General features: G+C 53.0%; 1 protein-coding gene across 3 annotated transcripts in view; it reads right to left on the bottom strand.

The window, feature by feature from the left end:
- Nucleotides 1–238: 238 nt before the first annotated feature.
- Nucleotides 239–27,159, bottom strand: part of ELAVL1 (ELAV like RNA binding protein 1) — a 39,878-nt gene continuing 12,957 nt past the window's right edge. For 2 of the 3 annotated variants that reach the window (XM_040240532.1, XM_040240534.1), the window contains 5 exons: nt 26,521–26,711; nt 16,482–16,585; nt 12,662–12,815; nt 7,947–8,172; nt 239–5,329 (listed from right to left, as the gene is read on the bottom strand). In XM_040240532.1, the coding sequence (XP_040096466.1) occupies nt 5,005–5,329; nt 7,947–8,172; nt 12,662–12,815; nt 16,482–16,585; nt 26,521–26,692 (981 nt within the window). In that variant the 5' untranslated portion in view covers nt 26,693–26,711 and the 3' untranslated portion in view covers nt 239–5,004. The remainder of the gene's footprint in view (nt 5,330–7,946; nt 8,173–12,661; nt 12,816–16,481; nt 16,586–26,520; nt 26,712–27,159) is intronic. The other variant, XM_040240533.1, reaches the window with a different exon arrangement.

Here is a 27,159-nt window from a genome sequence, read left to right as displayed (position 1 = left end):
GGTGGGATCTAGGCAGAGAGTGGTGTGTGGCAGGGGAGCTGGGCACAGGATACATCCTAGAGTCATCCCTGGGGCTGGCTGTCCCGCGGGCTCCCTGCTTCCCCAAGCACAGAGCCTGGTAAGGGGCAGCCTCCTCTCAGCTAAGAAGCAGGGAGTCACTGGCAGCCATCACTGGCGCTTCACTCGGCGATGGCTGCTTTACAAGGCACACACCGTCACCCCCACACCACCACGTCTCCACGATCCCACTTCATTTATTACCAAAATATCACAGAATTCCAGTCATAGTTAACATACAGAGATTAACACAAACCTGATACCTGTGGGAAGGACTATGTATTTGGACAATCGCGTTGTTTTGGAATCGTAAGGCCCCACACCGTGAGCACTCCGTACTCCAAAAATACACTCTGAGAGCTTTGGAAACTGAATTAAAATGTCTACACAGCTATGAACAATTGTTTAATAAAACTTTTTCATGTTTTCATTACATGTAAATATATCAATTTGGCATCTCTATAAAAACTCTGAAAATGGTGCAAAAGTTTCATTCTCTTTGAGAAAGCCATTGACAAAAAATATTCACACTTCACTAAAATTTTGAAAAATGGTCTTCTTTCAAAGCTTCTTTATTAATCTGAAGTCTTCTGGATTATCAAAATCTAAGTTTGCTTTTTCCTCCTAAAACACTAAAGAACATTTATTCACAAGGATAAAAAGGCAAACTGGGGGGATGGAAAACTGAGGAGGACTTTTTTTCCCTGAAAAGAAAGAAAAAGAAAGAAAGAAAAAAAAAAGAAAAGAAAAGAAAAGAAAAAGCTAGTTACATAAGCAATCTCCAAAGAACACAATGGGATTCATTTTATTGTTGGCTTTTGGACAGCAGTGTCACACTTTATTGAAAACAAACCCATGTAAAAACAAAGTTAAAATGAAAAATGGTACCTGAAAAATAAATTACTTTATATAAAACAAACCAATAACTTAAAACATACTAATATACAAAAGATCTACCCATCTACTGTACAACGTGGGAACCACTTGGGAAAGTGCCCCCCACCGGCCCAGAGCAAGTCACTATAAATGGAACGTTACACAGTAAAGACGTGGCCCCAACCAACGGACAAGCCTTCTCTCCTGGCAGAAGTGAGACACAGTCCTCCCGGGTTGCTGCAGACCACCGGTCAGCCTAACTTCGGTCCTCACAGGGACTTACGAGGAGTTATTTAACGACCAAGCAGAAAACTGAACTCTTGTCACCAAAAGGTTGTGGAAAAATACAATCGTTAAGAAGTCAGAGGCGAACTCAAAAGGCGTGGAAATGTGAACCCTGCTGGGGGTCCTACGCCGTTGCAAGAAAGCGTCAGTTCCCGCTGCCACTCAGCAGAGGGCTCTCAGGAACCGGGCTGAGGGCTAGGCCTGGGAATCTGATGAGCAGCAGGTGTTTCCTGAGGAGCTGCCTCAGGTCCCAGGAGGTACCGCGGGTCCTGGGAAGATGGGAGGGATTTCAGATGGAGGGCTGGGGTGGGGGTCAGGGGGTGGGAAGAGGGGCCCTTGGTGGCTTGGTCTCATTCTCCGTGATCCAGCCGAGGACGGCTGTGGAAAGCACAGGGAAGTTGGGTCAGGCAGGGACGGATGTGAAATGGGACAGCCAGGGGGACATGAACTCTGATTTTCAAGGCCAACGGCAGGCTGGGGTGAGTCCACAGCCCTAGTCTGGAGGCCAACAGGGTGAGTTACTGCTAATGGCTGCCTCGGGCTTCTCATGTCTGTCTGATCCAGCAGGGCTTCCCCACCACAGCTGCCAGCTCACAAGGACCGGCTCCCTACAGCAGCGAGGTTCAGAGCCTGGAAGGCGGGTTTCCAGCACTAACGCCAAGCGCAGACTCTCGGAGGTTAAGGCAGCTGCCCTTGGCGAGGGAAAGACTCACCTTGGAACAAGGAAGGTGCCGCCGGCTGAGAAAGCCCAGCCTTTGGCTATTCTGGCAAGAGGGGGGTGGTGGGGGAGGGTGTTGCAGTCACGGGATTTGTGACCAGAGGCACAGCCAGCACAGAAAACCACAGCTTGGCGTATTACATTGAAAAGCTAAAGAGAGGCAGAGCTGAGGGGTAGAGTGGATTACTTGACTGGAACCAGGTGCAGAGAGGTGCAGCTGCTGAGTGAACAACTAGGAGGGCCAGTCACACAGGCCGAGAGAGAATTCAGTCAGAGTCTCTTTGGTATTTATGTGCCAAACCAAAGTTTTCATAAATTAACACCATCTATCCTCAACTCTTTTTCATCAAAATTCTCAAAGAAAAGGAAAGCATTCATTTCACAAGATACAAATATGACTGATCTAGGTTAAAAAAAATTTTTTTTTTAAACATGGTTTCTTTCGGATTGTGACTTGAAAAAAAAAAAAATGAGGTCTTCCTTTTGCAAACAAGCTTAGAGATGTAATGAGCTTTTCGGACCCAGGGCCAGCATCTGGGACTCCCGTGGCAGTGACGATTACTTCTCGGAAGCAGAACATGTCAAAGGTAGGATCCTCCTGCACTCGCAAATTAAAACTCCCCAAGAAACACGTGAGGGTTTTTAGCCAGAAGGCTGTTCCGAGCGGGGACCGCGTAAAACGAGACATTTACTGAGATACTCTGGGCAACTCGCAGAGGTCCGTATGCGCTTTACGTTTCCATCTCATGTGTGCTACCATCAGGGAAACCAATGTGATCCCAATAAAACAGAGGGGGCGAGGGGGCGAGGGGACGGGCTGTGAGCCTGTCACTCGCAGTGCAGGCCTCTGACAGAATTCTCGTAGGACACTGCATGCCAGCGCGGGCTGGCAGGAGTGTCAGCGAGGAGGCCTAAGGGTCACTCCGAGGACGGGGAACCTCACCTGCTCTGAGAAGCTGTTAGCCCGACGCTGGCACGACCTGCATGGTATATTTTTCTAGGACAGCATCCCGGGCCTGGGGTGTGGAGTGCTCTGGGGTACACATAGCGGGGACCCTCTTCATGTCAAATCTGAGCAAATGGGCCTTAGATCCAGGAGGAGGCACGTAAGCTGGCTTGGACTTAGAATCTGGAAGATTCTACAGGAGGGAGGAGGCCCTCCGTGGCACTTGGCCAACTTGGGAGACAAGGCCTCAAGGGATGAATTTGGCCCTTTGTGGGGTAAGAAGAGGGCTGCGTGGTAAACTGGGGAGGCTCAGGTAAGTGGCTGGCAGCCCCTCAGTAAAGCATGAGGGAAAGGATGGGGGGATGGGCAGCCTAAAATGGTTGAGGGCGGGGGGCGGTTTTAGAACACTGACCCACTCTGCAGAAGGTTGTGCCTACAGCCCAATGACTTCCACTTAAATAAATAAATAAATAAATAATGCCGCAATTCCATGATATCGATAACTAAAAAACAGCCTATCATTCACATGCTTTATTAGTCTCTCGTGTCAAGGTTAAAAACCACTGGTACTAAATTATGGTGGTTTTGATTCTCTCATACACTGGTTATTTATTTAAAAAATCACATCACGCTCCTGAGGAGTTGCCCGGAGACTGGGGCCCTGCCTGTTTACCTCTTAGGCCCTCTCTCGGACTCTCCCTGCCCACTCCCCGTTTGGAAAAAAACACCACCTGTGAGAGCGCAATCCTAACATCATAGATCCGTAAATGCTTTGTCTTGAGGCAAGTATATTTGTTGCTTAAAATTTTACGAATCCTCCCTGAATGCTGGGCTGTCTGTACCTTACCTAGCCAAAAAGAAAGAAAAGGTAAAATAAAAAACAAAACAAAATTCGAGCAAAACAAAATCAAATTTAATGGTCTTAAATGCAAAAGTAAAAACAAACAAAAAACACAAAAAAGCAAAAGAAAATTAACAGAACAACCCAAAACGTCAAGGCAGTTATGAAGAGAACTTTGAGGGTTAATCTTTAAAACTACAAATCAAAGGGTGGTTTTTTTTGTTGTTGTTTGTTTTTTTGTTAATAGGTAACTGTCAGGAAGTAAGTACTTTTCTGTTGAGTGTTCATAGGAGAGCAAAGTTTCAAAACAAAACCTGACTAAAATAGAAAAAAGCCTAGCGCTCACGAGAAGGGATGCGAGAAATACAATGCTCAAATGTTTCTGTGTTGTTAAAAAATAGAGCTATCTGACGCATTGGAGCTGTGGTCAATGCGCTCGGAAACTGGAGCGAAGCCAGGGGTCGACAGTATCCGCTGTTGTGGGGGCACTGTGCATGCAACGTGTGGACAGGAATTCGGGGTGTCGGAGGAGCAAGGCATCTTGAGGCATGCCTGCAGCTGAGATCTGACTCTGGAATATACTGGAGTTCCCCTGAAACTCTTTGGTCCGTTCCCATTGGAGCCTGGGCGTAGGAGACCCCTCGTGTCCTCCGCAGGGCCTGGCCCGGCCCGGCGTGCGGTCCCCCTCCCGCCGGTGGCCCACGGCAGACTGGCCCGCTGCCGCAGCCGGGGCCCCTCGGCTGAGTGAGCAGCAGGTGGCAATGGGACCTGCTTGGGAAAGCAATTTCCTGTCAACCGAAGCAGAAATCGCTTAAAATGTGGAAGCGGTTGAGAAAAACACGCACTCAGCATCTGTCTAACATCTTTAGGAACTAAAACTAAAACATCGTTTCTGTTTGCTTGTTGGTTTCTATCCAGTTTGTGGAGACATTGAATGAAACGCGTGTTAGACAGTCTCGGAAGTTAAAGCATGCTTCAGTTTCACCACCATCCCGAGGGACTGGTTAGTCAATGCAGTCTATTTAGATTTCTGTTTAATATATATTTTAAAGGAAATAACTTAAGAAACTTAAAATTGGTCTAACATTGTGGGATTTCAAACATTTGAACATGTCGGCTGCATCCCAAGAGTATAAAAACCTTTTCACTTCTCATTTAGACTAAGACAAACACTTGTGAAAATTGGCGCAAAATGAGTTGTACACTAACAAAAAAGTTTCAACTTCTTCACTCTTAATTATCTATTCCGTACAAAAAAAAAAAAAAAAAAGCGTAAGCGAGTTATTTGTGGGACTTGTTGGTTTTGAAGGAAACCTGCAAGATTTTGTCCCCCAGGCGGTAGCCGTTCAGACTTGCTATGGCCATGGCGGCTTCTTCATAGTTTGTCATGGTCACAAAGCCAAAGCCTTTGCACTTGTTGGTGTTGAAGTCGCGAATCACTTTCACATTGGTAACGGCGCCAAACGGGCCGAACATCTGCCAGAGGATCCCCTCATCGGCATCCTGGCCCAGGTTGTAGATGAAGATGCACCAGCCCGAAGAAGCGTTGCCCGGGACATTGACACCAGAAAGCCCACTCATGTGATCTACACCCATGGGGGAGAACCTAGCAAACAGAGAGCACAGCGTTCAGGTCAGGGTCAGGGTGGGCCCGCGCGTGGACACGTGGCCCATGGGGGCGCTTGGGCCGGCAGCCCCCCACCTCGGGCACCATCAGAGTTTTTCACTAAGCAGAAGTCAATATAGTGTCAGAGGGAGGGCACAGGCTCCCTGCTCCATAGGGAATGGGCTATGACGAGAGACACTGGCTGCCCGGAGCGGGTCAGAGCCTCAACCCACTTTCCCCATCGAGGGGGCCTGCAGTGGCCTCTGACCAGCCGCTCCCTCCACCCCTCCCACTGTGGGGAGAGGGGTCCTGTTTAGTCACACCTGTACTTCCCACATTTTAAAAGATGGGAGCTTCTCCACATCCTCCTAGGTGCTGTTACACTCCCAGCTCCCCCTGGGGAAACCCTTCCTTATCCTATACGTCTGTGTATGTATGTGTGTTTGCCGGGGGTGGGGGAGGGCTGAATCTTCTTGTTTCTCTGAATTTTGTACCTCCCACCTCGTCAGGACCCTCCCTCTCCAAGGGTTCACAGCCAAGCAGTGTCTGCATATAGCACACACCCATGAAGGGCCACTGCAGCAGGGCACAGCTCTGGACAACCTTCCACTGCTGGTTCGTAACACCCCAGAAGGGCCAGGGCTGTGGACTGCAAGTCCACCAAGCTTTACCAAAAATGTGGGACCACCCAGTTTCTAAAAAAAATTTTTGGCTGCACCCCATAACATGTGGGACTTTAGTCCTCTGACCAGGGATCGAACTCATGGTCCCTGCCTTGGAAGACAGTCTTAGCCACTGGACTTCCAGGAAAGTCCTTGGGGCCCCCTTTCTAAAGAAACACTTTTAGTCACATAAAAATAAGCCTACAAATCATGGCCATGGCAGTAAGGATGAAGGAAGATGACAAAATTGCTACTGAAGCCATGTGGCCCGTGAGATGTTTCACAAACACAAAAGTTAACTGTCGGAGGACCAGTTAAGAACACTTGTGCATGGCACAGCATCTCTGAAGCCCCACAATGCAACTGGAGGACCACCTGCTCCAAAACACAATCAAGTCTGAGGTGTGGGTCTGACCCAGGGGTGAGCAGGGTGCCTTCGAGTACCACTGAACAGATTCACTCCCTCGAGAGACTCTGGAGAAGAGTGGCCAGCCCCCTGGGGTGCAGCCCACTGACAGAACGGTGATCACTGATGAAGAATCAAGGCATGCTGTGGGCCGTGATTTTGAATTTGCAGGAATGACATTAAATAGCTGCACTGGATGTCTGAGTTGGTTAAATGATTTGTTAGTGGTAAGACCACAGAATCACTGAAATGGGGGTGGGTAAGGGCCCTCGAGTGCCTGTGTGAGTTGCTTTTCAGTGAGAACTGGGAAGAGGTCTGACTTTTAAATGAACCTTGTTTCCTCTAACTTTTGTAGGATGTGGACCCAAGTTATGATAGTGGTTCACTAAACCTTGACGTATCCATTAAACTGAAAACGATCCGAGGCTGTACAACAAGACAGACCACACTGTCTTGTTGACAGTGCAGTTCATTCTCATTCCCTTCTGAGAGCCTCCTGCTAGTGGTAGCTGACTGCATCTCAACTCTCATGAACTGCCCCCATTCTTACCTCTGATGGCACAGAGGTAAACTGACCCATCCTATCCTAGATCTGGAGGCCCTTCTGCAAACTCTCTCCTCTCTGGGGCTTCCTCCCTCTTCTTACCTCCCCTCTTTGCCCTTTCCTTCTGTCTACCCCTGGAGGTCACAGTCACTCTCCTGCCTGGCCCTTCTTGCACTCATGTCTCCCTTTTTCTTCTCCCCCAAGCTCTCTGGTTTCCCAGAGTTCATAGGTAACTCCCTGAACCTGGCCATCTACACCCTCCACCAGATTAGCAGTGACACTGACTGTGCTATCTGACTTTCAAACTGGATCAAGCTCACTTCTGTCCACTTCCCCAGCTTTGCCTTTAAACCTGAAAAGCCAACGAAGGCAGGCCAGCTTGTGGGCCTCTCTGTTGTTCATGAGGTAGTAATACAGCTGATTTCAGAGTCCAAGTCACCAGCTCTACTCGTCTCTGCTCTACTACATCCTGGCAACTAGAACTGTTTTCTGTGGAAAGGCTAAGGAAGGCAGGTAAACAGTCCACCTCTAGGACGGGGCTTTTCAACAGGAGAAGTATTAATATTTAGACACCAAATGACCCCACAAGGAGGTAGACAAGAAAGGTTTGCCCTCGGGCTGCTCATCAAAAGTCTAAAACCTGTTTAAAACTCTGGAAGGAGAGAAGCCTTCCAGTGAGCTCAGGCTACATCTTTCTCCCCAGATATAGGATGCTCCTCCGTATTGCGGTCCGCTTGCCTGTCCTGAGGAATTGCAGGCTGCAGCGCCAGGTGCTGGGAGCTAGGAGCTGTGCCATCTTTCTCACTCCCATTAGAGACATACTCAGATGGAAACACACGGCTCCACACAGATAACCCTCTGAGGTGGGCAGGGGACACAGAGACAGGACATGATCAGCCCTGTGTGCAGCAGTTCCCGCAGCTGGGAGTGCCTGCCCAGCAGGCTGCGAGCAGCTGGATGTGGCCCGTGTGGCTGTGGCAGGAAGAGCGCACCCTCCTGACCCACCTGAATCTCTGCGCCTGGTGGTGGACGGGGCCTCCGAACCGTCTAGCTGGCGAGTGGTACAGCTGGGAGAGCAGCGCCACGTTTTTGTTCTGGTTGGGATTGGCTGCGAACTTCACTGTAATGGGCTCGGAGGAACCTGGGGGTTTATGACCATTGAAACTGGTAATTGCCTCTTCTGCCTCCGACCGTTTGTCAAACCGGATAAACGCAACCCCTCTGGACAAACCTTTTTAACAAACCAACAAAAATGGAGTTAGGGGGAAAAAAATGCAAGGAGTTTTAAAACTGAAAAGCAAAAGTCAAGTCAGTCAGCCTACTGTGGTTTAAACTGGATGCTTGGCTAATGAGAGAAACAAAAATTAAACCTAAATATGGAAACATGAACAAATTAAAACAAACAATGACTAATAAAAGATTAAGGTTTCAAACTTTCTTCTGAGTTGAAGCAACAATGCATAGTCTCTGCGCAATAAGACACTTTGGCACAACATCCCGGAGAGATGCCCCAGACCTCTTTTTTAAAAGGAAGCCATGTTCTATCCTCTGTCACTGTGGAGGCCAGGTGCCCACCATGGTGCTGGTGCAGGGCATGCTGAGGGGTGGGCAGACAGTAAGGAGCTCCCCCTCGCCCCAGGGTGCTCCCTCCCAAGGCCTGCCGGCCATCTGGCCTCAGACCCAGGCCAGGCCTTCCCAGCTGGCCTGATCCAATCCCTGTTTGCTCAGTGCCTGACTCAGCCTCCTGAGTCCCCGAAGGGCGTGGAGTCTGAGTAACCCAGCTGCACCCTGGTGGCTCTCTCTTTCCTGCCACCAACACCTCACTCACCTCTTGGATATTCTAAGTTTTCTGGGAAGAGTCTGGCCTCACTTGATTCTGAGGGCCCTCAGCAGTGCTGACACTCACCCATAGACTCCCTGCCTTGGGTCCCTGGACGGAGCCTCCTGAAGGCAAGCCCCTGATTCTGCTGCTGCCCCAGCCCTTGAAGGAACAAGAACGTGGCTGCCTGAATCCCAGGCCCAACTGCTGAAGGCAGGGCCAGGTCAGCCTGGCCTGAGGGTGAGACCTGAACAAACCAGGTGGGAGTGGGCTCAGTCACCTTCTACCCTCCTTCTGCCCACATTCTGGGCCTGGGAGGAATGACAGGGGCTGGTCCCTTGAAGAAATGGAGGAATGAGGTAGGGCTGGGGTGAAGGAATGTGGAGCCATGAAGAGAACCAGCTCTTTCTGCTGGGGTCAAGGGTGGAGGTCGCAGCGTGGAGGTGACAGCTGAGGGCATCTGGGAGAGCACCTTGGAGAGGAGGCTGTGGCAGACAGCCCTACCCTGGATGTTCTCGCTCTCCACGGCCAGTCACAGGCTGTCCTGAGGCCTTTACCAGGTGGTGAATGACAGTTATCAGAGCAGAAGAGACCAGGGCCCTGGGCCACCGGCTAAGTGAGTGTAAGGAACACCCCCAAGTCGGCTCCCATGTCCCACAGGATCCCATTGATAGTCCCCAGGATGGGCCCAGGGTGGGGGCCGAGGAGGGGTGTGGGGGACTCAGGCATACCAGGTGGGGGCAGCAATGACAAGTTCTACTGCTAGAAGTGGTGCCCCCTTGGGGCCTATTAATAGAATCCCACGCTCTGTTCTGACTGGGAAGGGACACTGTGGGCCCCATGTAAACAAGCAGACGGAAGTCAGGGGCCTTCAGGCAGGGGTTCTTCTGCCACAACTGTAACATACCATGAATGCCAACTCCTAAAGCACTCACCCCAACTTTCCAACCGGGAAATGCTCCCTCCTGGGGGGCACCCCCAGCATAACACCCTGGGAGGCCACACAATGGCCCCTGGCAGTCTCAAGGCTGCCCCCACCATGGCTCCATGACTATGTAAGTATGAACTTTAAATGGACACAGCCAGAGATGCTCACTGAGTCAGTGAGACCAGATCCGGAGATTCACAAGTGCCAGGCGCAGTCTAGAGCCTGAGCCCATTTTAAAATTTTAGTTCAGAAGGAACACCTGAAAACAAGTACTTGGCATACACTCTTTATTTACTCTTAAATGACACGAACGACGGCTTAGACAGATGGGAACCCGAGCGAGATCTAACTGCAGGCAAATCTCACTGGAAGCTGCGGCTGGCTGGCTCCCACAGAAAGCTGCCTGCAGGGGACAGTCTCACTCTCTTTAGGAAGACCTTGCGATCAAGCAGAGAGAGTGTGTGTGTGCAAGTGTGGCTTCCGTGTCTGGTTTTGTAAAATGACTATCAAATGAAAACTGCCCAAGTGAAAGCAAGAAAACCCAAGAAAGAAAGTTACTTAAAGTGAGAATATAAACTCAATGCTTGGATGAATATATACATTTTAAAGATGAGGTGTTTTTTTTTTCCTCTGGTGTTTTTAGGATTAAGAGCAGAGATCAATAAATGGCACCATCTCTAGATGAGCCAACTATAAAGGTCACAATTACAATGTATAAAGAAGCAAAGCAAAAAAAAAAAAAAACTTCTGTCAGCTCAGGAAACTATGGTTTTTCTTCTTTTTTTCTTTTTATTTTTTTAATTAACCAGACCACCTGTTCTTTCTTTTTAATTACTCAGGCCATTTTTTAAAGCATTCTGGGGTAAGGGTTTTGAGCGCATTTTCGCTTCTTTGAAACACACGTCACACGAAAGCGAACCTGGCATGCAGGCTTGCTCTCCGTGCCACTCTCGGCCTGGCTGCAGCTCCACAGGGCCCCAGCAGAGGAGCGCTGAGCAGCGGCATCCTCCAGAGCGGGCAGGGGGGCCCACAGTCCCACAGGCTTGTTTCCTGCTCTCCAGTGGCACATCCCGGCCTAGGGGAGGGCTGTGGAGAGGAGGCCCTGGGGGCCCCTCATGGCTCCTGCACCCTCTTCTTGCAAAGCTCCTAAAGACAGGCAGGGGTGTGGGGTGCGGGCCCACACTGAAGTGGCAGAAACTGGTGGGGAGGCCTGAGGGTCTCCAAAGCTCTAGGAGACAGCAGCCTTGCAAAGGGAAAGAGGGCAAAATCTCCAGCAAACGGGTGAGTGAACAGCCTGCAGGAGTGACCGCCCTCAGGATAGTGGGGACAAAAGCTCCGTGGCCCAGGAGTGGGGGAGGTGCTCTCAAGGTGGGTGGACTCCAGACTGGGAGCTGGGCCCTGCTCAGCAGTGCAGGGCTGGACTGAGATGAGCAGGGGGCAGCAGTCCACACAGGACTGGGGAAAGCAGGGCCACGGAGGCGCGATGCGGGCCACCACCACTGCCCGCTCCAGGTCCCCTGACAGCCCACTCAGATGCTCCTGTGAAGGAGGGTAAATAGAGGCGCTGACCAGCCAGCAGGGTCACTTGATCAACTGGTACTTGAAGGTAAGGGAGGAGCCGAATGAGGGACCACAGGAACTAGCCTGGTGCAGGGGGTTATACCAAGCACATGGCATTATCACCTCAGGCCCATCCCTGGCCCAAGCCAGGGGCAGAAAGGAGGCCAGGTGGGTGGAGTCCATGTCCCTGTAGCAGAACAGGTGTTGGTGCCAGACTGGGGGGTACCCAGAGCTGCCAGCGACCTGCACCTGGGGACCACACTCCAGGAGCCTCTGCTCCTCCTCGGGGCTCTGGAGGATCCGAGCTGTCTGCTCCTCTCCAAGCTGCGTCCCAGCCCATGCCCAGCTGAGACAGGACAAGGGAGAGTGGGGGGCAAGGCTGCGGGCCCCAGAGTACACAGCTAAGGGAGGATACGGGAAAACACGCACCCCCACTCTTGTCTGCCATGAGCCGGGACACCCCACCCGCCTGCTCCGTGTCTGTTTTCAGCCTCCCGGGGGAGGCCACCTCGGAGCCACGGCTGCTGCAGCCCAACTACCAGTGTGCACTTGACTGCCTCAGCCAAGGAGGTGGGGAACATGCTCAGTGTGGGAAGAACACGAGAAGCGACCAGTCAAGTCTATCAGTTTCACTGAGCTCTGGGAGCAGCAATTTTACTTTCTAGTTGCTCAGCAAATTCCCATTCCTGCAGAAAACAGAGCTGAGGGGCCCGAACATCAGACGTCCCAAGCTCACTGCTTCCCTGACAGAGCCGAGTGTGTGGCCAGTCTGACCCAGGCCCAAGGCTGGTGGGGCAGGTGGCCACCTTGAGGGGCGGCTTCTGGGCATGTGGTGCTCAGTTCAGTGGGGCCTAAGTGCTATGTGCAAAGCCCAGAGCCTGAGCTGCTTATGTCCTGAGCTGAGCTGACCCAAGAGTGGCCAGGACAGCCTGAGAGAGGACATCACACTGTCTTTAAGCTGTGAATGTGCTACCGGGGTGGGGGATATCGAGTGGTGGAGACTCAAGAATGACTCCTCAGAAACAGTCCCCTTGGAGCTTTGGACAATGAGTGGTGGGGACTCTGGACCTGGAGTAGAGACTGTCCCACAACGCACCCTACTGCCTGCAGTAAGGAGGGCAACGTTCAAGTCCAGGCTGGGATGAGGGGTGCCTGTGGATAGTGCCAGGATCTCTTGGCGTTTTCACTGTAAAAGCCTGGCTGCACCTCAATTTTCATGACGGGGTGGCTTTTATGTCACATAACACCCTGCCCCCCTCCAACCTTCCCAGCCTCATTAAACAAAAGCCAATGTCTTCTCACTGTGGTTCTGTCCTCATGGCTGGAGTAACTAAAGACAGCCGTCTGCCTTCCCAAGGAGACTTGAGCCCTGCCCGGAGGAAAGCACACTGCATCCCAGGCCAGGCACCGTACCTGTGGTCTGATCCACAAGGACCCGCGAGTTGATGATCCGCCCAAACCGAGAGAACATGTCCTCTACGTCCTTCTGGGTCATGTTCCTTGGGAGCCCGCTGATGTACAAGTTGGCATCTTTGATGACTTCGGAGCTTGGGCGTGCATATGACACCTTGAAAACAAAACCGCTTGCTAGCATTAGGGCAGGTGCATGCCCAAGGCATCCAGGGAGGGTGTTATACCTTCAGGTGATGGAAAGTCAACCCTGTGGGAGGTCACCTGTGGCAGCCCGTGCTGGCAGCCCGCCTCAGGCCAGGCAGGGACCCTCACATGCCATGATGATGCGGGTGTCATTCCTATCTCATAGTCGAGAGTCTGGGGGTGCATGGCTGGTGTGGGGCAGGGCAGGGACCAAGCCCAGCTGCCTGTCCTCCTACCTTGGCCTCAGGCCTCTCTGGACTAGGAGCAGGGCTGGAAGGGGACTCTGTCCTACCTGGGAGGGGCCCAGAGACAGCTGGGGAGAGAGCTGGGTGCTCTGGGAGTGTGACGCCCACCAGGCAGCAGGCCAGCTCGACCTGGAGTCCAGATGGGGCCCCGGGGCTGGGGGCACACAGGTGAGTGCTCAACATTAAATGACCCCACGCTTTTTGGGGCTTCTATTTTGCAAAACTATGAAGACTAACAGGAAGTTTGCAGTAGTTTCGATAAAATGGTGTGTATGTGTGAGGCTGGGGGCAAGGAGATGTCTTTAGTGTTTCCAGTTTGGGGTGAGAGCAGGGTAGATCCTGTGGGCCATGGAGGGATGGGGCCAAGGCCAGACCTCTGCGGGGAAGGAGCCCCTGGGACAAAGCCCTTCCACTTCTGGCCGAGGGGACAGGACTCTGTCATACCCCACACCTGAGGGAGTCAGGACCAAGTCAAGAGGCTGGGGGACAGAAGAGGAAGAAGAAGCAGAGAACCATGTGCTCTGGAAGGGGGAGCAGTTAGACCTGAGCAGAACTCCTCCCTGGGGGTCAAAAAACTGAGACCACACATAAATAACACAGCAGCAGACACGACCTCTCAGGTGTCACTGGGCAGCACAAGGGGACAGGCGATAGATGTGTTCCCACCACAACACTCAGGCCTGCCAGGAAGGGCAGGGGTGCAGGGCTACACACCGAGACCACACCCCCCCACACACCCCTTTGTTCACGCGCTGACTCTCACACCCTTGAGGCGCATCTGGAATATTCCAGAAAAGGAGACGACAGACACTGCCTTTGCCTGGAAAGCAGGACACAGCCCAGAGGGAGAGGCAGTGGGTGAAAGGAGAAACCGGGGTGTGGTCGAGCCCAGCTCCACCTGAGGGGAGAGCGGAACAGCGGTGACAACGTTCCCCGGATGCGTCCCTGCACTGCAGCCAGGCCTGAGGCACTGTGGGGACACTCTGGGCCAAGACCTGGGGCAGAAGCAGCACGGCCCTCAGAGAAAGAGGCCAGCAGGTGGGCATGGCCATGCGTCTCAACTTCCAAGAAGGACGTTGGCCACACTCCTATGTCTGCACCTTAACTTTCTGGGTCTACAGTCCCCCACAGAACACCCCGCTCAAACTCCTGACAGAGGGAGTCACTCCAACTGTTTCGTGTCCAGTTTTATCAAATGCCCCAGTGAGAGGTGTCAGATTTCAGGCAGGATGGCTGAAGGCGGGAGCTGGGACTCGGGCTTTTCTGTGCTTTCCTGGGATTGGGCCCGGCGAGCAGGGAGTTTTCCCCTAGGATGTCCTGCCTAGCCCCTCGCAGATCCATCTGGAACAGGTTGCATTTGGGGCCTGCCCTCGGCTTTTGGTGAAGGACACTGCGGGAAAGAACATTCCCAGGCCAGTGCCAGGGGAGTGCTGTGGCGGCCGGCACTGACTGTGGTTGCGACCGCCTCCTAATAAAGCCCGGGAGGGAATGCTTTCAGAGCCACGTGCACTTCGGTCCCTTCCAGCCTTGGTGTCTCCAGGGACTCTGATGACTACTGCAGCTTCCTGTCCTCTCCAGCTACTGTCAAGCTCAGAGTCTAATCAGAATCCAAGAAGACAGCAGCAGTGAGCCCGTCCACCTGTGGCAGGCATGCCCGACTGGATCCGCGACACTGCCCAGAACCCTCTCATAAGCTCCCGCACCACCTGCTCCCTTGCCTCTGGCAGGTCCACTGCCCTATTCTTGGGAAACCCTCCTGTGAGAGGTTTTTGAAGAACACAAGACTTCTGAATTACATCCTCCCACAAATTCCCCTGTCGGGAATCCTGACCCCAGGACCTCAGAGTGTGACCTCATTAGAAACAGGATCATGATAGACGCAACTCATGATGATGAGCTCAGAGTGGAGTAAGATGGCCCCAGATCGATGATGGGGGTCCTTATAAAAAGGAGACGTCTGCACACAGACATGCACACCGGGGAACCCCGTGTGAAGACGAAGGCAGAGACTGGGGTGACGCTTCTACAAGCCGAGAACCACCCAAGATCCAGCGACCGCCAGGCACTGGGAAGGGCATGGAGCAGACCCTCTCACACAGCTCACGGCCCTCAGAGGGCACTCAGACTTCTGGCCCCTCGAGCTACCTGAGGATCTATGAAGGTGCAGAGGTTCAACAGGGCAACCTTGTCCCAGGGGCTTTGGGTTGAGGGAGATGCTCTGGAGACTCTGGTGGGTGCCTGTCTCAGGCATGAGGGCCTCGCCAGGTCTGTGGGTGAGGGCCAGTGGGCACAGCACAGGAGGGGCTATTGCAGGAAGCCCGGCCAGGGTCCCTCGTGGAGTGGGCAGAGGGGGCATGTTCTACAGCAGGGCTGGGCATGGAGCGAAGATCAGGAAAACCCAAAGCTGGTCCAGGGGTGGACAGAGCCTGAAGACAGACACCTAGGGGTGGGGAGGGGTGAGACTGAGAAAAGGAGGGCGTGGTCAGTGATGTCAGGTTGAGAGGAGCACAAAGGTGGGGCGGTCTGTCTTGTGAGGCCTGGAGGACTCGGCAACTTGTCCCAGGAACCCACCTCAGTCCCCGATTAGGGAATGACACTACTGACAGTCTGCCCAGACTGCCCCATCGCGCTGCCTGGCTCTCTCCTTTCCTTCAAGTCACCTCAAGTCGTCAAGAATCCCCCACAGGACACAGCGCCCCCAGGACACAACTTGTGACACCCACCTTGGCCACACCTGGTGTCATATTTATCATCTGTGTGCACCTGTACACACGCAGATACTCAGCCTGCCCTACGAGGCGTGGAAATGGTTTTGTTCACTGAGTGGCACACAGTGGGCAACTCCTACATGCTTGCCCAGTGACTGCTGAGTGAACGGGTAGGAGGACCTTAACTGCTGGAACAGGGCAGGAAGGGGAGCCTGAGCACAGGGCAGATGGACAGTGCTGCCGCCACTGCAACAATGACCAGGTCCAAGTGGGAACGTGGCGCTGGCCCAATGCCCGCTCGGCAGGAGGACAGCAGTGCTGGGCCGGTAGAGGAGGCCGGCAGGGAGGTCTTCACATCAGGGGGCTGCTGTGAGTCAACACGCCAGGGACACCGGGGTCAGGGCGGGAGGCGGTCCCCGTGCAAGTCCTTTCCGGGGATCCTCCCTTTGCAGGTGGGGCCAAGGAGCCAGAGGAACAAGGGCTGGGACAGTCACCACCCGACACAGGTCTCACACAAGCCAACAGGAGATGCCCTGGAAGCGCCTGGGCTCTGAGGGGCAACTGTGCTAACGGTGCCAAGGCAATGACGGGGAGATAAAAGGTTGGCTCTTTCACCAAGGCCAGGGCTCAGCACAGATCTCTGTGCAGCCGGGAACCAATGAGATGGTGATCGCAGCTCTTTACCTTAATGGTTTTTGACTGGAGCCGCAGGCCGTTCAGTGTGTTTATCGCTCTCTCTGCGTCCTTGGCAGTCACGTAGTTCACAAAGCCGTAGCCCAAGCTGTGTCCTGTGTGGAGAGCATGGGCACATCAGTGAGCGACTGGGAGCCAGCCAGCCAGCGAGAGGTAGGGGAGAAAGGAGGGGAGAGAGACGGGGAGGATGGACAGGGCGGCATCTGGCTGGGCTCAAAAGGACAAGACCAGAGAGAAGACGACTGAGAAAACACAAGAGCTGAAAGCCATGGCTTCTGGGAAGGAGGGGTTAGTGGTCAATGGTTATAGTCTGTACTGATGGTTTGTTCGTGACACCACCTTGGCAAACTTGCACATTTTCTGCAAAGAACAAACCTATAAAATGTGACTTTTGTAATTGGGCATCCTGGGGAGCCCATCACCAAAGCAGGGCTGAGGATCTGTTCCATTGGTGCTGGCTGCTCTGTGCAGCCCCCAGTGGGAAGGATCTGGGATGGGGGGTGTGGGGAGGACAGTCATGGCAGCAGACAGGCAGGCGGGTGGGGAGAACCCACCGATGACCAGATGTCAGTGTCCAGGCTGTTTTCCGCCCCTGCTGTGCTGGAGTGGGAAGGTCTGCTGGGCTCTGGTGCCCCCCAGTGTCGATTCCCTTCACTCTCCTGAACTGAAAGTCTAGCTGCGGGAGGAGGAAGTACAGAGGCAACCAGTGCTGAGGGCAGCCTGGCCACCAGAGCCCACTTTGGCAGCACCTCCTACAGGGACAGCATCATCGGCCGATGTCAGGGGCATCATAAGGCCGGCGCAAACCTCAGTTCTTCCCAAAGAAATCCAGGCTTACAGGCAGGGTGTCCCACTCCCTCTCAGGTAACCACTGGGAAGTGGTGGGGTGACCACCAACTGGATGCACAGGAGGGACCCGGCATGGCAGGGGAGGGGTTGTGGGCCTCTAGAGAAGCAATGGGTGACGGTTACAGCGGGAGGAACCTGACGCCTTCCCTACAGAGGAGCAGGAGGAGGCCTGGAGAAGAGAATGGCCACCAAGCCCGCATCCTACCCCTCCCCGCGCCATGTCAGTGGGCACACCCCATGCACCGGCCACTGCTCTCAGCAGAGACAGCGGGTGAGCGGAGAGACGACTGCTCACCCCGAGTCCTGTACACACACACATGCCCACTGGATGATTAAAACAGAAGGTGTGAGCCACCAGCAGGCAGAAATCTGCACAGCAGATGAGCTGACTCTGCCCACTTCACCAGCTGAACCCAGGCTCATCTTGCTATTAATGAGACCTGGGGAGAGCATAACCCACTGCTGTCACCTTGAAACAAACAAACAAGCAACAATACTTTATTTTTTAGATTTAAAGAAAAATTACAAAGATGAGGCAGCGTTCCCACACACCCCACACCCACGTTCCCTATTAGTAACATCTCATCCTAGGATGGTGTATTTGTCACATCAGTGAATTGGTACCGATGTCCACATCTGAGCCAGACTGCCTGAATTTTCCCCTAATGTCCTTTTCTGTCCCAGGACACCATCCAGGGTCCCCTGTGACAATCAGCTGCCAATTCTCCTTATGCTCTTCTTGGCAGGGACAGTCTCTCACATCTTCCTTGTTTTTGATGACCTTGACAGCTGTGAGGACTGGTCCAGAAATTCTGTAGACTCTCCATCAGCTTGGGTTTGTCGGAAGTTTTCTTGTGGTCAGACTGGGGTTATACTGGGCTTTTAGGAGGAAGGCCACAGAGTGAAGAGCCCTTCTCACGCCGTCATTCCAGGGTGCAAGCTGTCCACGGGGCTCACCCTGGTTGATGCTGGCCCTGACCCCGGTCTCACCAGTCTCTCTGTGTGCAGCCTGCACCTTGTGAGTGCCCTGTGGAGTCACACCCTCCCCACTTCAAGGCAGAGAAGCTACACAAACTACTGGTGATTCTGCAAGGGCTACTTTCTCCTGCCCTGTCCGGGCCCTCTTCTTCACTTTTCTCTGTTGTCTCATGCTCCTGCCCCTCCCACAAGGCCAATGCCAAGGCTGGGCCACCTGTGCCCTTGGCTCCTGGCACTTCTGGTGCCAGACCATGTTCCCGTGCCTTCTGCTGCAGCTGGTTCCTCCTGGCATCTGGACAGGGGCCCCTCCACCCTCAGTTGCCGATTCCTCCCTGCCCTCCCACCTTGGCTGGCCACACCAACACCAACTGGCCCTGAGGGTGTGTCCACAGAGAATTTTAGCAGCTCCAGAAGCCCTCAGTGGCACTGGGCACTGCCAACCTGCCTGAGGTGCCACCTCCTCCAGAACGTGACTGCAACGCCAACTGACCCTCCCCAGGCTCCTCATCCTCTGCCCACTCCATCGAGATGGTCCATAAGGCTCTACCTTTGCCCTGGTCTCTATTATCCGAGCTTCCTGGGTGACCTCCTTGACCATTGTGTGGCCACAGCCAACAATGTCACCTAGGAAGTCACACACTTTGACAATGGCCACTGGCTCCTTCTCCACCCTGCTCCCCCTCCACTCTTCCTCAACAAGCCCATGTGTACTAACTGAACACCCACTATGTGTTGGGCTACGTGCCAGGCTACGTAGCCCAACACAACTCTGGAGTGCTGGGGGTTTAATGATCATCACCAAGGACAGCTCCTGCCATAATGAAATTCACATCCCACTGAGCGAGGCAGACAACAAACGAGCAAGAAACTAACAAAGCTACACTCAGGTGCTACCAGGGGAACCTCCATGGTGGAGTGAGAGGATGGACAGGACAGGTCCAGGGGAGACAGGTGGTCAAGAGTGTGTGTCCCTTCATGAGGGGGTATGAGAAGCAAGGCCTTGGGGTGGCTGGAGGCAAGTATTCTGGCAGAAGAGCAAGCACCAAGCTTCTGTGGCACAGACAACTCTGGAGTGCTCCAGGAAACAAAAGGCAGCCGGCAGCTGAACACAGTGAGCTAGGGGCGTGGCCTGGAGGCAGCTGCTGGGTGGAGCACGGAAGCAGCAGGGCTGAGGCCAATGTAGACACCACAGGAACCCAGGAGCCAGACCAGGTGTGAGATGAGGACCCCAGCAGGGGAGGGGCGGGCAGGAGGGAGAGCCACCAAGCGGACTTGCCAATGGGCTGATGGGGAGGGAGCTCTGGCAGCCAAGGTCCCTAAAGCACCAGCATTCCCGCCTGGGACTGGCTCTGTCCCCTAGTCTGCTCTCCTCTCTGTGGTGGGCACCTCTGTGCGCTGAGAGGAAGGTGGGTGAGGAATGAAGGGGAGCCTGTGGTTCTGCCCACTGGGTAAGGCTGGAGACTAAAGTGTCAACAGTGCTGAACGCCCACCTCCATCCACCCTTTCCTTCACCATAACCTGACTGCTCTCAACTCTGGCCGCTTCTTAGAATCAGCAGGATGGCTGCTACAAACCATCACCACCCAGGCCACATCCCAGACCAAGGACATGACAGGGGAATGGGGAGGCAGGAGCGGGGACAGCTTCAGCGGTTTATAAAGCCCCTCAAGGACTCTACTGCTGAGCCCAGGTTGAGAACTCCCGCTGGCAGTGCGTGAAGGGAGCGGGCCAGTTATGCAGAAGAGCCAGACTGCAAGGGCTGTGCTCAGAGCCGGCGACTGGGGGAAGGCCCTCACTTCCCAAGTTACCGTTTCTCTAACAGGGTCTGCCAGCCACCTGGGGAAACGGTGCAGCTCCCTAGGGTGCTCCTCAGTCCAGAATCCAGGATATGGACAGGGTGGGGATCTCCACTTCCAAGCTCCTTAGAGATGACTTTCTGGTGACCTAGAGGCCATGAGGCCACTGGAGTCAGTGCCGTGAAGGCAGGTCAGCGGCTGCCCCCCGCCCCCTTGAGGGGCGATGGGAGACCAACCCTGAACAAGGGGGCTGAGGTCTGGTTGGGGAGCGGGGCACTCTGGGGTGAGTGTGGTCAGGGCGTGGATCCTGCACAGGTGCTGGGCTTCAGGCGGCTGAAGCCCGCCAGAGCCAGGGTGGAGTCTAGCAGAAAGGGGACAGGCAGGGGAGGAGGGCCAAGAAATTCTGGGCCTGGTGGAGGCACGTGGGAGGCCAGCGCCCCTCACTTGGGGTTCTAACTCTGCCCGGTACCAGAACTGCCCCCTCTGGAAAGGCTCAAACTCCCCAGCTGGCTGACTCGGTGGATCTAGGTGGGGCCTCGGACGTGTTTCTCCTGGTCCCCAGGCACTGCTAATGCTCAGGGGCTGATCAAGAGCCACTGCCCTGGAGAAAGCAAGGCCGCCTCCATCCAGAGCGCTCACATGCCAGGCTGGGCGACCCCTGGGCCAGGACCCTCACGATTCCAAATGTCTCCTCTCTTTTTAGACAAGGGTTAAGACTACGAGACGATTCCATGGCATCTCACCTTGCTTCCGGAGACCAGAACAGCCAGACGTCATGTTTTAACCCCTCAGTGTTCCTCATGCTGACCTGGGGTGCCCAGTTGAGGAAGGTGAGCACCCTGTGGACAGGGCACTCCTTTGCAGCATGAGGCTGAGGTGCAGTCGAGTCGTTTCTCTAAAGGCCCACGGGGGCTCAAGGGACAACATCACTGAGGGAGAGACTCTGTCTTGGGGGCGATGAGTGAATTAATTAGGCGATAAATAAAAAACAGCAAATGTCCCCAAAGGAAAGAAGATAGGCAAAGGACAAAAAGACTTCTCACATAAAAGAAGAGTATAAACAGCCGGAACGGATGAACTTCACAAGAAATGCGGACTGTCACCACACTCAGATGTCATTTTTCACTTAAGAGGTGTGAGAAACCCTGCCCGGCCTCAAGGATGCCAGGGCCAAGCAGAGGGCATGTGAACCGGAAAGCCCCTGGAGGGCCAGCTGGCAATATGGGTCAACAGCTTCTAGACAGTACCCGCTCTCCCCTCTAAGGGTTCACTTCTAGGAAGACTGCCTACAGAAATAACTGGTGAGCCAAGATTTGTGCCAGGGTATTAACCTCAGTGGGGCTTGTAGCTATAGAAAAGCAGTTACAACCTGTCATAAACTCAGAATAGCCTGTAACCACTGTGACCACGAGACAGCGTAAGTCCAATGACAGGGAGAGATGTTCACAGATAGAGGAGGAAGAGACAGCTTGAGAGGTGCAAACCCATTTTTGTAAAAGCACATGACTGCTCACAACCATAAATATGTAAAGAAAAAACTATGGACGGACACGAGCCAAAAAGCTAACAGTGGTGGGATTATGCGTAATTTAAATTTTTCTTCCTGCTTGTCTAGAGTTAAACTTTTTTTCTATAAGGACAGAGGTGATTTCTATTGAGAAAAAAAGTGGTCAGCTGGACGGGTGTGGAAGTGTATCTTTGAGGAAGGAGCAGTACTGGTGAAGTCACAGGAGCGTGACAGGAGGGTGTGTCTGGGAGATGACAAGCAGTGCATCCAACTCAAGAGGAGGGTGAGTATGGGGTGCAGTGGCTAGGAGTGAGGGGTCTCAAGGAGATTTGGAAACAAGCTGGGGTGTGGGCTTTATCCTGACCAGAAGTGCAAGCCAGTGAGACAGAAGCTGAGTGGGGAGGCTGAAGGCTGTAGGCTGTGGACCAGTGACCAGTAACCAGTATGACACGGTCCAGGAGGGTGCAGACTGGTCATGGTGCCCCGCGGGCCACATGACATCTGCAGACGGGCTTAGATACCAGGACAGAGAGCAAGGCAGGCTGCATAGTAAGGCCAGGTAATGACCGTGGATGGAACAGGCAACAACAAAACAGGTGGGGCCCGGCTGGTCAGAAACACTCTGTATCTCGAGGCCAGCACACTGAACATCCCCACACCCGGCCACCATCTTGTCCCACCACCTCCCACCACCAGTGCCTGGTCCCCAGTTGGCGCTCATAAGAGGCTTGCTGAATGAATGACTGTCCATGCCAATCTGAATTCTCCCCCAGCCCCAGGCCCACTCAGTCATTCATTCACTCCACAAAAACTGATTATGTCACATCTGGGGATACCAGAGGGTCCATGCCTCTGAGAACCATAAGGACCTACTGGACGAGCAAGTTCCAACTTCAGTGCCTTGTGGAAACCCATACTGGCTGATTGCCATGGGGACCCAGAGGAGCCTCTATCGTCGACTAGATCAGGCCAGGAAAGACAGCCCAGAGCAAATGGGGCCCAGATGAGTGACAGGACACATTAGGGGTGCTAGAGATCCCACTGTCACAGTCAGCAGCATGGTCTGGAGGGAGCATGGAAGGCCAGCTGAGAGCCTAAAGCAGCAGGTCAGGCAGAAGACGATGTGGCCTGCTCTAAGGTGGTGGCAGGAGGGAGGGCGGAGAAGGGATGGAAACATTCAGGGACACAGGTCAAAGGTCATGCTTAGATTTCTGACTGGAGCCACTGAGTGGACAGTGGTGCCATCTAAGACGGAAACCTGGGAAACAAGTGGTTGGCTTGTGGGAGACTCAAGGTCAATCTGAGAAACACTGAGAGGCTGAAGGCCCTGGAACTTGGGAGAATTCTGGTTGCAAGAGAGGTGGCACAGCTGAATGTCAGGCTAGGCTTAGGGGCGCATCCACTCACTCTAGCGTTGGTCTAGGAAGAAGAGGAGGCTAAGGAATAAGTCAAGGACTGCCTAGGTCAACGGCTGAGAAGAGCTGCATGAGAGACAGAAAGAAGGGGGGGGAGCCTCCGAAGTAGGAGAAAGCCAGGCTCACGAATCTGAGGCAAGAGGAAGCTTCTTTCCGTAAGAAGAGACAGAGGAGACGGCTCTGTGAACAGCAGAGGCTGGACGTCAGCCAGAGGAGCTTCTCACCTGGGGGCTATTCTGCACTTCTGGGGACCTCTTTTGGTTTTCACAACTTAGAAGGTGCCCCCAGCACCTACAGGGCAGAGGCTAGGGAAGCAACCTGCAGGATGGCCCTCCCTCAAGAGTTACCCAGTTTCAAACACCAAGTGGAGAAACCCTGAGCTAGAGGGGGTCCGGGCATCGAGCAAGGACTCTTAGCAGAGACTGGAGCGTGTTTGAATGCTGGTGGCAGATCCTGGAAAGACTCAGAAAAGTAGATAATTGCATAACTTGAGGTTCTTTGGATGCTGAGATGGGAAGGAATCTAGGACAGAGGTGAAATGGCTGTTATGCGAGAAGAATCGGGGCCTGAGGGGAGAACCTGTGCTGAAACGGCTAATGTGGGGCCTGCAGATGTCCATGTTGCACGCTTGGCTGAGGTCTGACTGGACAAGGTGCCTGTCCGCCACGGCGCAAGAGTCTCGCTGGGGTGGGAACCTGAGCCAGGCTGGGAGAAAGCAGACTGAGAAAGGTAACCATGTCCAGGGCTTCACCAGAGGGATGTACTAAAGGACAAGAAGAAGTGAGATGTGAGGCCCTGGCCCCAGAACCAGCCTTGAAGAAATTATCACACGCTGGTGGCAAGAGGAGAAAAGTGAATGAGGTAAGTTTTCCATAAAATTAAGTTCATTCAATTTAAAGAACTACTAGCAAGGACTGCGGTTTCCCAGGTGGCTCAGCGCTAAAGAATCTGCCTGCCAATGCAGGAGACTCAGATTCAGTCCCTGGGTTGGTAAGATGCCCTGAAGAAGGAAATGGCAACCCACTCGAGTATTCTTGCCTGGAGAATCCCATGGACAGAGGAGCCTGGCGGATACAGTCCATGGGGTCGCAGAGTCGACACGACTGAGCGACTAAACATCAGCAGCAGCAGGGACTTCCCTGGTCCAGGGGCTAAGACTCTGCACTCCTAATGCAGTGAGCCCAGGTTCGATCCCTGATCAGGGAGCTAGATCCCACATGTTGCAACTGAGACCTGGAGCAACCAAATAATGAATAAATAAATACGTGTGTGTGTGTGTATATATATATATATGTGTGTGTGTGTGTATATATATATATATATTTTTTTTTTTTTTTAAAATAAAGAACTACAAGATGTGAGATGCGGAGCTGAAATGTCAACCCAGGCTCATCTACTCTACGACTCCCAACGCATTACACTCAAACTTGCCCAGAGAGCAGAAAATCTTTATTTCTGAACTGAAATAATTTTCAAATCATGCCTGTGCTGATTTCACTGGTTCTTAAAACCAGTTCTCTCCAGACTCACCTCACCAAATCTAGGGGTTCCTATTAACATAGCTCTACCGCTGCTGCTAAGTCGCTTCAGTCGTGTCTGACTCTGTGCGACCCCATAGATGGCAGCCCACCAGGCTCCGCGGTCCCTGGGATTCTCCAGGCAAGAACACTGGAGTGGGTTGCCATTTCCTTCTCCAATGCATGACAGTGAAAAGTGAAAGTAAAGTCGCTCAGTCGCGTCCGACTCTTAGCGACCCCATGGACAGCAGCCCACCAGGCTCCACTGTCCATTGGATTCTCCAGGCAAGAGTACTGGAGTGGGGTGCCATTGCCTTCCCCAACATAGCTCTAATGCCTTTGAAAAACACAAGCCAAGAGATAGAGGAGTCAGGAATATTGTTGGGACTGAAAATTTCCTTCTGCCAGAACACAATAGGAGAAAGGCAAGACTCAGTAGCAGCGCAGAAGAATTTCAAAACCTCTCTGAACAAGGATTCTTATTAAGGATGGTCTTCTGGAACTGGAGAGAGAGGAATTTCTAGAACATTCCAACACTGTTCAATTTTGTGTATTATCTAAAGCCCCTATTTTGAAGACATGTAATAAATTGCAGACTCTCAGAATTGAGAGGGTCATTAAAGGACTTTGAGCTCAAAGTCCTCTCTCTGGGACTTCCATGCTGATCCAGTGGCTGAGACTCCGAGCTCCCAGTGCAAGGGGCCCAGATTCAACCCCTGGTCAGGGAACTGAGATCTCACATGCTGCAACTAAGACCCAGTGCAGCCAAATAAACAATCAAATAAAAAAAAACAAAGCCCTGGGGTCAGTGGGACTCACCTTGGGGACAGGCATCTTAGAGTTACTGGCAAATGCTGTGAGTCAATGAAATAGGGCAATGGGTACATGGGGTTCAACAGAATTACTCTAATGTAAACTTAAATCTTGGGTTGGCCAAAAAGTTCGGGTTTTTCCATAAGATGCTACAGCGAAACCTGAATGAACTCTTTGGCCAACCCAATATATTTCCATAATAAATATGACTTTTGACTTTGAAATTATTTTTCAGTGTAGGGAATCAAGATCTTACAAGCCAGGGTGGGAGCCAGAGCACTGCTGAGAGGACTGGCCACTCCTCAGAAGAGCTGGGCAGAGATGAGGAGGAGGAGGGGGGAGGAGGGGGGAGCGGGAGGTAAAGGAGGGCTCCCTAAAATGTACCTCCCTGGGGAGGAAAGAAAGGAAGTGCTTCACAGCCCCATGTCTCTTCACATTTCTCTCTAGAATCCTTACAACCTCGCTCTCAGAACAGAGGCCTCCTTACAGAGGGCATTACCAGGTACTGGCCTTCTGCAAACCCTTAGGCGGTAGGTAGCATCATGAGGAAGGCAGGCGCCACCACCCCCACTTCGTGGATGGGGACACTGAGGCGCTGTGGGAGGGTGGAGCTTTGTGCCTGCCTGCCTGCCTGCCAAATCCACGGCCCACCCATGATCCTCTGCTCCCCTGCTCCAGCCCCCATGAGAGTTCAAGCTCAGTTTCAGATGTTCAAGTTGACAGCACAAGAACAGAGTCAGGGTGGCCCAAACCCAGCGAAGGGCTGACCACAGGGGACTGACTCGGTGCTCTGCTGCAGCGGTGACCTGGTATGCACCGCCTGAGAAGACGGGCTGGGCCTGCCCCAGGCAGGACACTGGCTAGGGTCCCTCTACAGCTGGGACCATGCCCCTTCCAGCTCTCACGGCATCCCCGTTTCTCCTTCCTGTCTCCTCATCTTCCCTCCCCTCCCACTGTCTTGTTTTGTACCTATTCTCCATCTCAGGATGGATTTTTCCTCCTTTGGGAACCTACAGCCAATCTTACACCAGGATGGGAGCAAAACAGAGTTGAGATACAAATGAAACTTCCTGGCTAAGAAACAGGGCTTGGTGGGATGGCCCCACATACCATCCCCCACGCCCAACACATACAAAAATGGCTCTGTCTCTTTACCTGCCACTTTATCCCGAATAAGCTTTGCAGACTCCACTTCACCAATACTGCTGAACAGACTCCGCAGCTCATCCTGGGTCATGTTCTGGGGGAGGTAGTTGACGATCAGATTTGTTCTCCCGATGTCGTCCCTGCAGTCTTCGGCCATGTGGTCTTCATAACCATTAGACATTGTATGTTTAAAAAAGAATCTGCAGGGGGAGAAAAAATGAAGTAAGTTCCAAACATGCCCACTGCAGGGTATTAAAGCAACACTCATGACTGTGTTTGTACCTAAGACATTTTTCTTTTCAGTGCTACGAGTTCAACTTATGTCCACGCAAAAACCCGCACGTGGATGTTTACAGCAGCTTTATTCGTAACCGCCCCCGGACTGGAGGCAGCCAAGATGCCCTTCAGTGGGCGAATGGAGAAACACACACCAGTCATCTGGTAACACACACACAATGGAAGGTTCTTCAATGCCAACAAGACAGGAGTCAGGAAGCCACAAAGACACAGAGGAGCCTTACATGCACACTGCTGAATGAAAGCGCTTGAAAGGCTACATACTAGAGGGTCTCCAGTATGTGACACTGTGGAAAAGGCAAAACTAGAGAGACTGCAAGATCAGGAGTTTCAGGGAAAGGGGAACGAACA

Source organism: Oryx dammah, unplaced genomic scaffold, assembly GCF_014754425.2.
Source record: "Oryx dammah isolate SB20612 unplaced genomic scaffold, SCBI_Odam_1.1 HiC_scaffold_5, whole genome shotgun sequence".
In the NCBI taxonomy this organism is placed as follows: domain Eukaryota; kingdom Metazoa; phylum Chordata; class Mammalia; order Artiodactyla; family Bovidae; genus Oryx; species Oryx dammah.
The sequence above is the reverse complement of the archived record's forward strand: the minus strand, read 5'-3'. Positions and strand labels throughout refer to the sequence as shown.